The sequence below is a fragment of the Adiantum capillus-veneris genome, chromosome 18 (genome assembly GCF_014529385.1).
Source record: "Adiantum capillus-veneris isolate H3 chromosome 18, ASM1452938v2, whole genome shotgun sequence".
NCBI classification, from domain to species: Eukaryota; Viridiplantae; Streptophyta; class Polypodiopsida; order Polypodiales; family Pteridaceae; genus Adiantum; species Adiantum capillus-veneris.
Genome location: NC_140948.1, coordinates 6,291,759 through 6,309,729, shown reverse-complemented (window position 1 = coordinate 6,309,729; position 17,971 = coordinate 6,291,759). Strand labels below are relative to the sequence as shown.

At 41.1% G+C, this 17,971-nt stretch overlaps 1 protein-coding gene across 1 annotated transcript; it reads right to left on the bottom strand.

Moving 5' to 3' along the window:
- Positions 1-12,750: 12,750 nt before the first annotated feature.
- LOC147435183 (protein NBR1 homolog) lies at positions 12,751-16,027 on the bottom strand. The gene is made up of 6 exons (XM_086488292.1): positions 15,841-16,027; positions 14,850-15,505; positions 14,486-14,618; positions 14,100-14,408; positions 13,282-14,001; positions 12,751-13,194 (listed from the first exon to the last, which is right to left on the bottom strand). Exons 1-6 carry the CDS (start codon positions 15,856-15,858, stop codon positions 13,096-13,098), a joined length of 1,935 nt encoding a protein of 644 aa, XP_086344418.1. The 5' UTR covers positions 15,859-16,027; the 3' UTR covers positions 12,751-13,095.
- Positions 16,028-17,971: the final 1,944 nt, after the last annotated feature.

Here is a 17,971-nt window from a genome sequence, read left to right as displayed (position 1 = left end):
ATTTCTTTAGCCTACACTAAACAGGTAGTCATCACATATCCATTGGTTACCACTATGAAAATTTTTATAGCACCTTCACTACGCGATCTTCACTATGCGATTGTTTTAATTGAAATTTTCATGCTTTCAATCCCAACTTCGCATCAATTTTATCATCAATATCTTTTAAAATGTTAATGTATTGTAAATTGTTGTTGAATTTAACAAGAAATCATATTTAGTGCTTTGCCTTTAAGAAACATTTTTGCAGATAAAGCTAAAGTATAATGCTATCATGTTAGAGAACCTATAGGTATGAAACTTCTAAATGCCTTCTAATAATATACATCTAGCAAGATCATTTCAACTATCTCAGATGAGTAGATTCTCTATATCTATGTATCTTTAGACCTAGATAACATATATATATGTATATATATATATATATATATATATATATATATATATATATATATATATATATATATATATATATATATATATATATATATATAATACACCACCCTAACGCTCACTCTACCTCCCGTATTATCTCAAGATCTCTAGATTCCCCACCACCTCTTTACAGCAACTTCTTATACGACAATCTCTGAGTTTAATATCGGTTTGATAAATTAATGTTCATTAAATTTAATTTCTTTTAAGTGATTCTCTTTGCAGATATTTCCACGAGGCTATTCCCAAGAAATTTTGCAACAAGCAAAAAATACAGCCGAACACTTTTAGAAGGCAGAGCTCTTTTACTTGTCTACATTGTGTTATAAGCTGTAAAATCAATTATCCCTAAAGGCATGGCTTGTACTTACATTGATTAAAACCTATATTACGATGATTTGTCATGAAACTATGCTACCACTCACATGAGCTCGATTGATTTGGTATAATGGTCAACATTTGGTACATCTTTAGCATTCCAACTTACTCTAATTTGGTACCAAGTAAATGTATTGTAATTTTTATGCCTTGTCTAGGACCCATTAGTCACGTGCACATAGATTTGTTGATTTAGGTAGTGTGTAAGTGCTCATCTTGGGGTAGATTCGCCAAACTAGGCAACACCAGTTATACGTGGAGATTTGTCGGTTTAGGCAAGCACACGTGCAAATTCTCCGATTTAGGTAGCACACCAATAAACTACAGATTCACTATTCTTAAAACAATATTAAGTGCAGACTCGCCAACATAAGAAGTACAAAACTAAATGAAGATCCATCAGTTCAGGTAGCATTAGTGCAAATTTACCAATTTAGGCAGCATGTTGAAGGAGTACGAGCGGAAGTGCGACGCGAGAGAGAGTGCGAGAAGAAGAGCACGACGATATGGTGAACTCGCTCTACTGTAATGTGTAGAGCATAGTGAGTTCTTATTAGGTTTTTACAAAAGAATATGTGTACATACCTGGCGGCCCGCCCACTTACCTGGGCGACCACATTGGGCTTTATACCCCAACAACCTCCCACTTAAAGTCCAATGTGGTACTTTAAGTGTGAGAGAAGCTACTATACAAGCTAATATACAAGAGATGTAGAGAAGTGATGTACTACCCTACACCTAACTGCTTGCGAAAATGCGCAAAGCTCTCTGAGGGAAGTCCTTTTGTAAGTAGATCAGCAGGATTTTCTATGGTGTGAACTTTGACAAGCTGAAGTTGCTTATCCTCGAGCATTTCCCTGATGAAATGATACTTCACATCCACATGCTTTGTCTTTGAGTGATAAACTGGATTGCGAGCCAATTGTATAGCACTTTGACTATCACAATATAACACAAGCATCTCTTCTTTGATTCCCAAATCTGTTACTAGTCGATTAAGCCAAATTGATTCTTTGCATGCCTCTGATGCTGCAACATATTCAGCCTCTGTAGTAGACTGAGTAACACAATCTTGTAATCTAGAACGACATGATACTGCTCCACCAGCCAATGTAAAGACATACCCTCATGTAGACCTTCGGTTGTCTAAGTCACCTGCATAATCTGAGTCTGTAAAACCCTTTACACTTAGCTCCTGACTCCCATAGCATATACGCATACTCTTTGTAGCTTTCAGGTATCTCAATATTCCTTTCACTGCCTCCCAATGTTTCTTGTCTGGGTTTGACATGTATCGACTTACTACTCCCACTGCAAATGCAATGTCTGGGCGAGTAGCAATCATTGCATACATCAAACTACCCACTACAGACGCATATGGAATCTTATCCATTTCAGCCTGTTCTTCCTCAGACACAGAACAATCTTGTTTGCTAAGTTTCACATATGGTGGCAATGGAACACTCAATGCCTTTCCCTTCTCCATATTGAAACGTTGCAAAACCTTGTCAATATACTCTGTTTGAGATAACCAAATCAACTTCTTTGATCTGTCTCTCTCAATGCGCATACCAAGTATATGACTTGCCTCACCCATGTCTTTCATGTCAAACGATTTTGCCATCTTTGACTTCAAAGCTGAAATTTCTTCCAAGTGCTTGCCAGCAATCAACATGTCATCCACGTACAAAATAAGGATCAGCCAACTGCCATCCTTAGCCTTCTTTGCATATAGACAGTGATCGAACTCACTACGTTTGTAGCCTTGAGAAAGCATAAACTTGTGGAATTTATGGTACCATGCCCTCGGTGATTGTTTTAAGCCATAAAGACTCTTTAACAAGTGGCATACCCAATCTTGCTTGCCTTTCTCAACAAACCCTTCTGGCTGCTGCATGTAAATTTCCACATCTAAATCACCATGCAAGAACGTTGTCTTGACATCCATTTGGTGCAACACCAAATCTAATATGGCAACCAATGCAAGAAAGCATCTCAATGTAGTCATCTTGACCACCGGAGAGAAGACTTCATCAAAGTCAATGCCTTGTTCTTGCTTAAAGCCCTTGGCAACAAGCCTTGCTTTGTACTTTGGCTGACTATCATGAGCGGTGATCTTATACCTGTAAACCCATTTACAGGGTAGAGCCTTTTTGCCTCGTGGTAATTTAACTAGCTTCCATGTCTGGTTTTTATGCAGAGCTGTCATCTCTGACTGCATGGCCAATTGCCAATTCCCGGAGTCCTTCATTTGCACTGCTTCCTTGTAACATGAAGGCTCATTGCAATCAGTCAACATGACATAATTCATAGATGGAACAAACCTATCAGGAGGTCGCGTGACACGTCCAGATCTACGCACAATAGGTGGCTCAGGCTCAGCCACAACCTGTGGTTCCACTCTATCCTGTCCTTGCTCCTCTTGAGCCGTGACATTTTGTCTTGCACGTGCAGGTCCATCTTCTTGGAATACAACTCTTCTAATCTCCTCAACCCTCTCTGGTTTAGAATGATATTTGGATTCATTAAAGTGAACATCATTGCTGCGGACAACCTTTCTGGATTCGGGATCCCAAAGTCTGTACCCCATCTCACCAGAATTACCATAGCCTAGAAAGATGCACTTTCTACTCTTTGGCTCAAGTTTGTTCCTAAATTCCTTTGGAACGTGAGTATATGCCTCACAGCCAAAGACTCTGAGATGCTTGTATGAGGGCATTTTGCCTGACCATACCATCTCTGGCACTGAATCCTTCTGCAAAACCTTGCTAGGAGATCTATTTACAAGATGAACACCTGTTGATACAGCTTCATCCCAAAACCCATTTGGCAACTGTGCATTAGACAACATACTTCTGACCTTCTCTTGTATGGTCCTATTCATCCTCTTAGCAACACCATTTTGAGGAGGATTGTAAGGAGCAGTAAGTTCACATTTTATACCTTTTGACTCACAAAAGTCCTGAAAGGCCTTTGAAACATACTCTCCACCATTGTCAGTGCGTAAGCATTTAAGCTTCTTGCCACTCTGATTCTCCACAAGTGTCACAAACGTTTTGAAAACACTAAACGCTTCATCCTTGTGCTTGAGAAAGTAAAACCATACTTTTCTCGAGTAATCATCTATAAATGTCATAAAGTAAGAAGCTCCCCCTAGAGATAGGTTAGGCATAAGTCCACACAAATCACTATGAACAAGTGCCAATTGTGTATCTCTTCTACTGCTTCTATGCTTATGTGGCTGCTGTGTTTGCTTACCATACAGACAATGTTCACAGAATTCAAAATCATTAAATGAAAATCCAGGCAAATAACCAGAACGAGATAAGATTTCCATTCCCTTCTTGGACATATGTCCTAACCGGCTATGCCACAAAGAAACGTTGGGCTGCTCGGTTACATTGATTACATTTTTAGAGACATTTGATACATAAATCATGTAAAGTCCTCCAGAATTTACTCCATGTGCTACTGTCATAGAACCCTTGGATATCTTCCACATGTTTTGTCCAAAAGTGGTGACGTAGCAAGCATCATCAAGTAAACCTGTGCTAATCAAGCTCTTTGTAATTGCGGGAACATGTCTCACATTCTTCAGTGTGAAAGAAGAGCCATTTTGAAACTTCAATTGAACATCTCCAACACCTAAGATCTCACATGTCTGCCCATTGCCTAGCCGAACATGATCTTTAGTGGTCACATAAGAGGTAAACCACTCCTTGTTTGGAGACACATGAAGTGATGCCCCTGAGTCTATAATCCAGTCACTCAGTGCATTTCCATCAGATGCTGTAAGAAGAGCTGAGTCCATTGTATTCTTCAAGAAGTAGATGTCTCCTGACACTAGACTGTCATCCTCTGCAACAGTGTTTCACATTTATTTCTTGAATCTTCACTGAGGACTTGTTCTTCTCACCATGGTCTTCAGCTTTCTCTTTGCCTTTTTCTGCTTTCCATTCTCTGCAGTCTCTTTTCATGTGACCATTCTTGCCACAATGGTAGCATTCTATGTCACTCTTGCCTTTAGCACTGCGGGACTTGCTACGAGACTGATTCCACTTTCCACCTTTGTACTTTTCTTTGGTCCTTCCCCTGACAACTAAGGCTGTTCCTTTGCCTTTGTCCATTGTCTTTCTATTGGTTTCTTCAGTAAGCAGACTTCCTTCTACACCTGCTATGTTCAAACCATCTGGAGGTGTAGAATTACTCAAAGCTGTGCGAAAAGTGTCCCAACTTTCCGGCAATGTGATCAATAGGAACATAGCTCTAACAGGTTCATCAAACTTGACACCTTGAGCAGACAACTGACTGTAGATTGTGTTGAATTCATTCAGATGATTGGACATAGGTGTCCCTTCTTTCATCTTCAAGTCAACAAGCTTCTTAAGCCAGTATACCTGTGAAGCTGCACTCTGCTTCTCATAAAGATCACTCAGCTTTAACCATGCTTGATAAGCCGACATCTCGTCTGCTACATTGAAGTAAATGCTTTCTGCCAAAGTCAGCATAATGGTAGAAAGTTCCAATTCATCCATTTCGCTCCATTCATCTTCGTCCATATCTTCTGGTTTTATCCCCTTGAGCTTTATAGGTTTTATCTGCTTCTTTTGTACCAACACGTGCCAAATCAGCTGCTTCCACAATGGGAAATTGGTTCCATCCAGCTTCTTCATATTGTAAAGGGCAGTGTCCTGTGATCCAGCCATAGCTACACTTCACAGTAGTTTACTTTCTTGGGAAAAATTCGGCAGAGTTTCCCCTGTAAACTGACCTCTGAACCAATATCAACCTGTCAAATGAACCAAGAAAGCTTCAGATTTTGCATAAATTTCGGCAGAGTCTCCTTTGTAAAATGGCTCTGGTGTACTAAAAACAGACCAAAAAACACTGTCTCTCTGACACTGTAAGCTGCGGGTAAACTTGTCCTGCACCTGTACTATCTCTGACTGTCCTGTCACTGTCCTGTATGTAAGCATAGACTGTGAAAATGCCTCAACGGCAGTTAAGCAAAGATGCAATCCCAACTGTCTAACTCATAGTCAATACATCCTAGCTGCCTATCTAAGGGTGCTCGAGGGATCGCTCCAAGACCTGTATCACCGAAAGGATCTCAACATTCGAGAATCCCCCAGCTCAATAAAACCTCACTCGACCCTCAACAAAGGCTGCAGTAAATCTGACAATACATAGACTTCCCACAAAGTTTTACATCCACAAATTTCCCACTGTATGCTGTAACCGTTGCGGCGGTTGTTTGCTGTGTGACTCACAGCCAGCAAACCCTCAACAGACATACATCATCTCTGACAATACATCCCATGTAGAAGTACCTACAATGTCAGGATGAAATCTGGAATATCAAGCAGCAAACACAAGCTACCTGATGAACTAGTGGATGTCGCCTACAGACTGTGTGTAGATGCGCCCGTGTCATATGTGACACGCCTCCAAGAACTGTGAGCCGTCCTTCGATGTGTAGACAGCCACAAATCAACACTCTGGGAGTGTCGATATCCTCAGCACCTGCAGTCGTAGGCCAAAAACCCCAAATTTGCAGAGTCGGATCTGCACTCGTCGAGACCACGTAGTCGAAAATGGCTTGCGCAGACCTTTGTCGAAGCCGAACGGTGGCCGAGATGACCTCATAATGAAATTCTGACAATACCAAGCCCTTCGGGCTTACCCACGAGATTTGGGGCCGTGTCTTCGCCTGTCGAATTTCACTCCAATCTGAGCTGGTGACTCTAGCCTCCTGCAGTGCTGCCCCGAGCCTCGATCTGAGCTCTGATACCATTTGAAGGAGTACGAGCGGAAGTGCGATGCGAGAGAGAGTGCGAGAAGAAGAGCACGACGATATGGTGAACTCGCTCTACTGTAATGTGTAGAGCATAGTGAGTTCTTATTAGGTTTTTACAAAAGAATATGTGTACATACCTGGCGGCCCGCCCACTTACCTGGGCGACCACATTGGGCTTTATACCCCAACACACGTCTCATTGGTGTAGTTTCGTCGATTAGGCAACGCCAATCACAAAATCATGATGGCTAGCCACCACTGTCCTACTATGATTTTGTTACTCAGATATATAATGCAAGTGATTTGGATTTGGGCTTATATTTGGATTCGGTATATGTCATAATAACTAATATCTAATTCTCCTAAATGATTTTCTCATGTTAAACTAATCATTTAATATGGGGAAGTACCAGGGGAGAAAAGGCTAGATTATTGTTAAGGCTAGCAGATTGGTCAAAATAGGGAACCAAAGGAGGGAAATTAGGGATCCAAAGGTGGACCATCTGTAGAAGAGCAATGTACAAGCAATGGGATTCAAAGACCTAAGGTTCAGCCCATTAAGACTTCCAAAATGCTAAGGTTCCAAATTTCAAAGGGTAAGTCCAATGGTCAAACCTTAGGGAAAATGGATGCTTTGTAAGTGTACACAAAGTCTTTCTAGATCCCTACATAGGAGGGGGAGAGCCCTTTTAGTAGGGGATGAGAGAGAAACACACACACACACAGGCTCCCTTTATTCAAAGGGAATAGGGGACACATATCAGCCTTCTAGCCCAATTGCCCCCAAGGTACATTCAAATCCTATTGGATGGCCATAGAGGTGGACCAATGAGAATTAGGCTAGAGAAAATCTGGTTTAATTCATTTGAAAACACTTAATAAAATAACCAATAAGAATTAAGCTCTCTAGAAGACTATTGGACAGTCTTCCAAGGGGTCCAATGAGCACTCAGCAGCCCAATGGCTTGCTTGATTCCTATTGGCCAGAAGACAAGGGTTCCAATGAGAGTTAATTGCATTAATTAATTACCTAAATCCCTCATAAAAGGGGAAAGGGGGACACATGTCACAAGGCTCCTCATTTGACCACTTAAATCCTAATGTCTAAGCTTGGAGAGGTCCAATGGGAAGCCAGCAAGAGGAATTAGCAAGAGGGGTCGACCAAGAGAGAGAGGGGGCTAATTTTTCAAAGCCATTATCACACACACACTCACACAACTCATGTGTGGAGCAAAGAACTCTCTCTCCTTCTCCAAGGTTTAATGGAAATCTCATCATCTTCTCCCAGCTTTTGAGAAGGGAGGCCTACACCAATAACTCTTGGCTTGGTGATGCAAATCCAACCAAGATCCAAGCTTCAATGCATGCTCAGCTCCTCTACCATGCTAATTACTAAGCTATGCTAAGCTTTTATAAGTGATTATGTGAGGATATATACTTCTTTCTCGTAAGACTACTCCTTCTCCTCTCAATCTACTCTCATACCCCGTTAGCTCTCACCATCTTCGAAGGTGTGTGAGGTCTTGGGTCTGAGACCGTGAGGGAATTGAGTGTGTTTTATAAGTGTGTGCATGGTGCTTGAAGCTTCCATCTTCATTGCACCGGCGAGTTATTGAAGGAACACAAAGTATTGTATTGTAAAATGTCTCCCTTGATGGCGAAACCTATAATACAAAGCCTTTTGGAGGGGGGACCGGCTCCATGTAAATCCGGTCCTCAACTATTGTCAATAGTTTAATTTCTCTCTCTTTTGAAGTATTGTTCATGCCTATCTAACAAGGTGTTATGCTTTTTGTTGTTCTCTCCATCCAAGCACTCTTGCAATGCTTATTAGGAATCTATTCTAATGAAATACTCACTATGTTTATGCTATTCTTCGCTACACACAAGTTACTAGGCCATTGAATGTTCAGTATATGATGATTTGGACTTAAAATTTATAAAGATCGATTATTGAATGATATGTATGACCAATGATATCCTAATTCATCAGGGTATGACATATACTACTTATTCTAGTGGTATGGGACACTAGAATATACAGCATGTGTTTGATGGCAGGAATAAAAAAATTCATTTGTTAAAATTTAAGACTTTGTAGATTCGAGATATTCTACGCCCCACATCTTAAACCCACCACCTCTCCACGGTAACCACTATGCTTGCATGCGCACATGGAAATATACGGGATTTGAGTGTGTTGTAAATGTGAGGGGAATTATAGATTTGGGGCAAATTTGTAAATTCGGGTTGCCTATGTGCCGCCACATCCAACATCCCATGATTGATGTGCACCGCATTTTTTCCTTCCACCATTGATCCCATTTGAAGTTGGTGTGATATAGTGATGAGGCTCAACATCCATAAAGAGTGTTGGCCATCATATTCTTACCATCATGATTACTTTTGCGGTTTTGTTCAAGGCTTGCTAGGAACATTTTTTCTAACCATAGGGAAAAAGGGGCACTCTTGAAACTTTCCCAAGTTGTAGGCCAAATTTCAAAGGATTTTTTTTTTGTTTTTTTCACTAAAACATGTAATTTTTTTCAAGAAGGTTGAACAAGAGGTGGGGTTTTGAAATTTAATTAGTGAAACACACACTACACTTGGATCTTTTTAGGACTAGTTTTGACAACTGAAAAGGAAAGACGTACTTGAAGCTCTCTCGATTTTTAGTCCGAAAGTTAATGACTTTTTTGGTTTTTTCACTAAATCGTGTAAATTCTTTCCGATTTCTTTGAGGCAAAGGTCGAAAGCAAGGGAATTTTAGCCCCAAAAACATACAAAAAACCTTTTAAAAATTGGGACACTAGTTTTTCAGTCAAAAACCCAGCTTGATTGTTTGTTCAAGAATAGGAAAATATACTCTCTTAATCACACATGTCCTTAATTGATTTTGTTTCCATCTCTTATTCAATCATCACATGATCATTTGTTGCACTCTCAATTGCTTTCATGTGAGTTTTACTCATGCCTTCAAGGTATGTCTTATTAGTCCGATATTCCAAACTTTATTTGCTCCATTTAGGTGCTATAGAGATATAGGAAATAGTGTGGCATACTCTAATGGTAGATGATGCACAGCTTCAGAATGCCATATTCCCCCAATTTATATGTTCATCATCCTACTCTTGATTGAAAGGAGCATGTCTCTTCAATCAATATTTTGTGTTTGGTTTTATGTGTTCCTTCATTGAGCCTTTCATAGGTCACATAAAGAAGTATCCCTTCACTCCATCGAGGTATTATTCCAATAGGTAAAGACTTGCATTTGGGAGATCATTATCTATTCCCTTTGGATATTCACTAGTGAATATCCTAGAAAGGTGTATCCTAGAAAGGTGATCTGCTCATTGATAAGCAGTTCCATTTTTTATCATGATAGTGAAGCAAAAATTATAAACCATCAGACAGTCTATCCAATCTTTCATGTCTCGTTGACTAGATAAAACAATGCACTCCACAAAGAAAGTGCATTTGTTAGCCAAAAATTAGTGTCTATTTTTTATTGGAATATAGCTCATCCTTGAGACTTCTTTTTTGTGCTCGTATGGTTTTTTAATGCACTATTGTCTACTTGCATACCGGATGGAAATCCACCTAATTGTGCAAGAATACATCCAATAGGAAATGCACAAACATCAATGTGCACGTGGAAAAGTTTTATCCAATCAGGTGCTTTCAATCCTAATGCACAAATAAGAGCCTTCACTTTTTGAGAGACTCATCACATTTTTTTGTTCCATCGAAATTCATAATTAGACTCTACTAAGGATTTGCAACAATAGCGTACATATAGATAAATCTACGATAATATCTACAATAACTTATGTAAGAGTGAATCTCTTTTATAGTTGTTAAACTCCGGGATTTCACAATAACCTTTATCGTTTCCATATTAGTTGAAATCCAATTTCTTGATATAATATGACTTTAAATTTTTCCTTGTTTACCTATAATTATAAATACTAATACTGGCTCAAATAAAAGGAATCCCAATACTCTCTCTCATTCCCCACTGAGATTCCCTCTCCACCCCCCCAACCCCCCCCCCCCCCGCCTCCTCGCCTCGCCCATGTATCCTCCTCCCTCGACAGCTCAGCTCGCCGTGCTCCTGCTGCACAAGGCACATGCACGCAACTGAGGCTGCTCGTTAGCCAACAGCACCCCGCACAAAGAGAGCTGCAGCACCCAAGGGAAGACAACATTTTCCCCCTGCAGAGTGCTCATTGGGCGATCCACCGCTACAAACTGCCAGAGAGAGAGAGAGAGAGAGACCTCATCGCCTTTCAACACCAAGTGTCAAAGAGAGAGAGACAGAGGCTACCGGTCGACACATGCCCCAAGCTCCATACTCCACGTGCCACCTGCCCTCAGTCACCACCTCTCACCAAGACCTTCCTCCTCGGGCTTTTTAAAGAATCCTCTACAGATTCCCATCTTCAACGATTTCTTCAAAAACCAGCAGACATACCGTGCACACTTCATAGGGTTAAGATAAATACATATTTCCAGAGATCTTAAGAGAGCACACACATGTCATTGACGTATATTTCTAAAAATTCACAAGGATTCTTTGAAGACATGAGTGATTAATTACTGAGAAAGTGGTTGCGGCATTAGTTAGTCCAAACAGCATGAATTTGTAAGCATATACCCCGTTTTTTCACAAACCTAATATTTTGGTATAACGGCAAGCGAGCAATATGTTAAAAAACCATCAAGGAATTTATAAGCTTGATTTCTTGCAATTCATTGAAATACATACTATGTGATAGGAAGATGATAGTCATCTCATATAGCAACATCACTCACATTTTTAGATTGGCACATACTTGAAGCTGACCATTCTTCTTAGATACCACTACAACAGGATATATGTATTTGGATAGTTTGGTATTAAATGAGCTCGCCCACACATAGAACAATATTTATCAATCTTTATCGTCTCCTTTTTCTGCACATGATGTTTACATGTATAACACGATTTTTTGAGTTGTGGGACTTGGTTTCTATTTGGGTATTGTCTATTTGAACCCCTCCACCAACAATAAACATCATGGTAGGCTCATTCATGTTTCAGTTTCATTCATGTATAAGTGTTCTACTTTTGTTAGGCATAAGCTTTGGTGTCTTCATATGTTTGATTGGATTTCTTTCAAAAAGACAAATTACAAACGCTAATAATGAATTCAATTCTTCTCTATTTCGGTATATCTTGATTGTCTCTAGGTAATGGTTTTGAGTCTTTTTCTCCTCCCAAGTGTAGCTTGGATTGGTTCTTCTAGGTATCTTGCGGGTAGCAGTTGTGTTATTGGGCTTGGCCCATATGGTCATTCCTCCATTATATTACCACCAACTTGTTTCACAATTGGTCAATTTTTGCTCAAATTGGGTTGCATAGCATTAGATTCACTACTACTTCATTGGTTGGCTGTAATGTTGGCTGAAAAAGTCAATGCTTCCTTTTCTTTAGGATTTGGTAGAGGGCTTTGAATTTTGATCTTTACCAACCTTTTTGTTACCTTGGCTGCATTTGCAACTTTGTTATTCCAAGAGAGGACCAAATGTGTCGAAAGAGAGCATGGAAATTGCGGGCAAGCCAATAACAATACCTCTTCTCACAGTACATGATCCTTAGACAACAATGCTTCATAGAACCAAATTTCACTTTTACATGGGACTTCATTTATATATAGATAGATGTTATTTATCACACTCTAGGAAGAGCTTGTCCTGTATACTCACGTACAATTTCAACAATATGATTCACATTCTGCAATCCACATGCATTACAACAATTTTGACTTGTACATTATGATGTTTGAACATTGATTTGCATTACAATTCCCTTTGTTGCATGCAGTTTGGTCCGTCTTGACTTATTTTAATACTGTTTTCAATGATTGGTGATTTGCTCCCAAGAGCAGTGAGAGAGGAGATTCTCGTTCCAGAACAGGTCTCAGCTCAACAAGAATCGACCGAACTAGCTAGCCATGCAATTTTCTCTCTCTTCTAAACCATCATCACTTAACACCCCTCTCCATATGATAACGGAGACATGAATCTAGGAAAAGCCCGGATTCGCCTATGTACAAAACTGCATCCATAGACTCATGGTAGGCATCCACAAGACAATATAACCAACTTCACCAGACATAGTATGGATTAAATACTACATCTCCACTACCATTACCAGTAGAATACATCAACACAAAGTTCAACGTACTTAGTTTCTGTCATGATTCCACAGACATTTCAATGGTGCACTGTTATGACCAGTTCTTCACATTGCTTCAAAACATAAAAACAAATACACACCTTTCTGAACTTAAAAATAGAGACACTGTTGACCTTGTCTCTGGTTCTCAACTAAATCAGAAAGCGTTGGCTGCAGCAGTCCACTATGATAACCCACCACTAATTGCGCTTATTCCTCCTTTGAACAAAAGCTTATTGTACTTATAAAAGCTTCTTCATTGTACTTACTGCTTTTCCAACTTCACTAGATCCTTCACGGTCTGTTTCAGGCTCCCTTTATTCTTCACCAGCATACGCACATTAGTCGGCTTGTCATTAAACCCCTGCAAAACAAGGTAATCTCCATTACTATTTGCACAATCAAGAAACTGCAAATTCCACCATACTCTCGAGTAAAGAACTACACGTACCATCTCTTCAAGATCCTTCAGAGCCCATTCCCATCCAAATGCAGCCAAAAGTTTATCCACAGTACTGTCCAGCTCAAAATTGCAACTCTGCGAAGTAGAGATATTAATATTGCGATCAGTAAAGCCCATCGCCTCGAGAGCCTGCAGCAGAGATTCAAGTGGCCCCTCCTCAACCAATCTCTCCTTTTGTCCTAGACCCGGCTCAAAGACATCAAACCAATCTGTATTTTCACTTGGTTTCTCTACCAGCGAAAAGTCATCATCTACTTCAAGTTTGCACTTCTCCACATCATCATCCACATGGAAAGATGTCGGATCGGGATACAAAATCTTCGTGTTGTTTTCATAATCAGCAGGTCCAGACTGTTCCACTCTTAAAACTCCTGATACACTATCAATGACCACACCCACCGTTGCTTTGTCCGCTCCATTTGTATTTACATCAATTTTCCTTGTATTTGCACCATCATTATTATCTTGAACGATAGTGTCTTCACTTGCTTCAATACCCTTCTCCCCAGCCTGCAGAGAGGCCTGGAACTGGGGAGACTTTTCTCCATGAGGAACAACATGAATCACTACCCACACTCTATGCCCAAACTTCTGTCCTGATGGAGCTGATAGGCGCCAATGTGAAACATAGCGCCCTGCCTTTTCTGGAGTGACAAGGTCCACTGATACCTCCGCCTCTTCCCCGCATGGAACCCCACTTTCAGGCAGCTGCAGACAGTGGTAAAGTCACGTCACATTCACAGGCTCCCACAAAACTTAAAGTTTGATGAGAATGCAGGAACACAAACAAACAAAAGATAAAATACCTCGAGAGACACTGCCTTGTCAGTACCCAACACATCCCCTCCAATGTGAACCAACCGAGTGCCTTGGGGCCATGGAAGGGTGCCAATGTTCGACATCCTCCAAATTTTGGTGAAATTTGTGCCAGGAGATAGCTCCGTGCCATCAAATATAGTAACATCCTTCACGAACCGTGCATCCAATTTTTTGTGCTCATCAAAGTGTGGGCCACCAATTGAGTGATGGCCAGAAAACGGGTGATTAGGCTTCCAGCCATATTGCCCACGGGCAAATGAAGCTCTACAGACTGGGGGAGCCATAAATGGTTTTGGCTGATCATTCAAAGACTTTCGTTAGAAGCATTTCAAATCATATAATAATGATAGCAAGGGCAGCAATGCTGTCTTACCCCTCGTCTCAGGCAGGGAGGCCGATAATGACCATGATGCGGAGGGTGATGAACAGGGCGATCAAGCTTCAAATAGTCACTCTCATTACCGATGGCAATGAAGCAATTTTCACAAAGATCATAATTACTCTCCCTGCAGCCAATAACCAGCAGGAGCTAGTCAGAAGAAAAATAAAAATCTCTGCGACTGTTTGGAAAATTCTATCCTGGCACTCTTTTGATATGAGTAATAGAAAAGATTATCCCGAGCTTGACATGACACAAAGATGGAACATCACATTCATCATAATCTACCCAACCTTACAGGACTCGGATTCCAGTATCTCCCTCTATTCAACGAGACTTATTCAAATTAAAAACTTACTTTGTTGACTTGTATCGAGAACCTTGAATCGGGGATGTGCCACAGCCATCACATTCAACCCCCCAGTGAAAAGTAGTGTCTTCATGCCGAGGGTGAGACGGTGGGGACCAATGGTGCCTGTTTGCATGATGTGGGGGTTTCTCTCCAAACTTCCCGTGTCCATGGTGGTGATGATTTGCCAAGCTATTTATAAAGTCCTTGAAGACACTTTCAATGTTTTTAAGGGAGTCAGCAGCAGGCACTTTGGGATCAATGCATGGAGCATAGATACGCAAGAACTCCTTGACACTGTCAGCTGTTGCTTGAGGAAGTGCCCTCAAGAAGGCTTCAACATTCAGGGTCTCGGCTGAGATGGAAGGACGTTCAAAGCTGTGTTGAGGACCACGCGCATGCTCTTTGGAGCTCCCATCAAGAACTTGAACGTCAAGACGAAGTGGGTTCAGACTTTGAACAAAGCATGCATCGATAAGATCTTGGTCATCAGCTAATGTCACCACATCATTATCTTTGTCCAAGTATGTAATCGCAATCAAAGCAGAAGTAGAGAAGTGGAAAAGCTCTCTTATTTTGGAATCCAAATCTTTAAAAGTTACTGCAAATGAGTCAGCGGGCGCTTCAGGAGCCACCCACCTGCGAAGGGTATCTTGAAACTTAACCTGCAACCCATCAGCAAGTCAGAGGTAAAATTCTGATGACAAAGCACTCTTAAAGGACGAGAAGTCAAAGACATGAAGTTCCTAAATCAATTGTGCCATGCTAATAGAGTGAACCCACAACCTGACCCCTGCTTATGCAGGGGATATTCAGCACACAAAGTCTTCGCTTGAAATGAGATTGATTCAGGTAAGTGAAGTTCTTTCACACAGAGATCATGAGTGAAGAAAGCCATCTCCTGTCCTGACACTACCAAACCATGGAAAGGACGACACCCTCTTCCAGATCTGGTCAACAGAAAAACGCAGAAAAGTACACAAAATAAGGAGCTGCTTACCTTGAAAACAAACGCCATGCTGGTGCTGCAGGGCAAGGATTCCAAATCCTGGAAAGAGAGCAAATACTGATGAGATGTCGGGATCGAGAGCAACGTTCCTGTGAGCCGTGCTCGGGTGATACAAAACGAATCGGGCAACGGGTTTCTTGTATAAATAGAGAGCGGTGTTGGGCGTGCGTGACTCTCCCGGCGGTAACCGCCCTAGCTTGACACCGAAATTTTAGAAGGGATCTATGGTTACTTGGTAAGAGCTCCGTCACACGAAGTATGGTAGCGCCAAGTGTTTACACCACATCGAGGGGCTCGAGAGAAGCTATGCATGCGCTGCAAAAATCAGATCCAAGCTCGAATTTTATAGCGCAGCACTTTGAGAACTGGTTGCACCTATCCAAAATATAATAAAGCGAGAGATCATGCGATTCTTGAGAGATCATGTGATTCTTATTCTAGGCTGTGTGAGAAGTCATCTGTATTGCTTTTACCGGCAAGCTCCAAGTCGTGTGACGGATATCAACACTTCTGGAGACCAGCCTCTGTAGCTGCTTGGTGGAACGAGGCCCAAAGCCTAATAAGCTTTTTGTGAAATTGAACGGGCAATGCTCCACGTACTCTATATCACAACCCTTATATCAAAAGCTTAATCGTGGACAATGTTGCAAGCTCATCCGACGAGTCAATGACGTTGAAAAGGCCACGTTAGAGACTAGTTGCCTGCGTTGACCATCGATAATAGTGCCACGGCCTTGGATGTGAGTAATTACCCCAAATTTGATCATGATGGATCTAGAGTCTTGTATCAAAACGAAGGTGCTAAAGAGGAGCTTGACATTGAGCTCAATGAGGATGAACGAGCCTTCTTAAGCGGACAAACAAGGTACTCATTGATTGTGTTGCCTATGAAAATCGTATGAAAATGGTACTCTATTGCCCTACTGGCATGTGCCCGACACCTCCTCTCACTTCCAAAAACCGTTGGATGCATCTGAGAGGAAATCAATTCTTGAGACTAAGTGCTCCTGCAAGATGCAAACTGAGGGCAAAACAAGGTACACGAATATTGCTTCAAACATGACCAACTTATATCACAATCTACATGTACAAACCCAACTTTTAATTATTGCGATGTGTGCCACAGGAAGCATATATATTCGCAACAATGGACATTTCAAATAGACAAGGATGAGTCCACTTCAACAAACTACAAGGTCTGTAATGTGTATCCAATTCCTTATGCCTATGCATTTGCTTGGACAACACATAAAGACTATGGGGCAGGGCATGACTTCTGTTCCTTATAACTTTTGGGGAGACCACAAAGCCAACTCTTCACCGTACTTTTTTATGGCATTTTTGTATGACGTGCATGATACGGTCTATAGTTTGTGTCATTTCCTCATTGCATGACAACAAGTTTAATTAGTTGTGCCATGATTTTCTCGTAGCTTGACAAACAATGTCCTCTTCCTTGCACACTTGGACGAGACACCTACTCGATTACTAGGTGAGTACTACAATTAATTTTTCTGCTTCTCTACAGTATAATCTACCATATGCAAACATACCATCTCTCACTCACAAAAGCACATTAATACTAAACCATATAAAACTTTATATAGCAAGGCCCACCAAGCTAGACTAGTTGAAAACCGGCGTCGTGTGTCAATAAAGATCACAACCATTGATCCTAAAAATGAACTTGGAGTGAACTCACATGTAAACCAAATGTGAACTTTGCAAGCTATGTGCACCACATTTTGGTGGTATAAACTCGTGGAAACCCGAAGTGAACTCGGTGTGAACTAGGATCATGAGCGTGCTAAAACTATTCAATATAACGCTGCTTAACTAACGTAGTGGTATGGCATTTGCTTCATGACGAGCCCAACCCATATTTTCCCTCCCAAATGGATCGGATGGTCCATGATTAACAACAATTTGGGATCATAAATCGCCTGTAAAAAAAGAGGTGTCAAATATTGCCATGGCTAGCACCCCCCAAATGGATTGGACGGTCTAGGATTAACAACGATCGGACTGTAGACCCCCCCAAGATAAGAGGTGTCAAATAGTGCCATGGCTAGCCTGTATGACCTTCCAAAGTGTGAACCAAGCCTCGACCAGTGTACAAAAA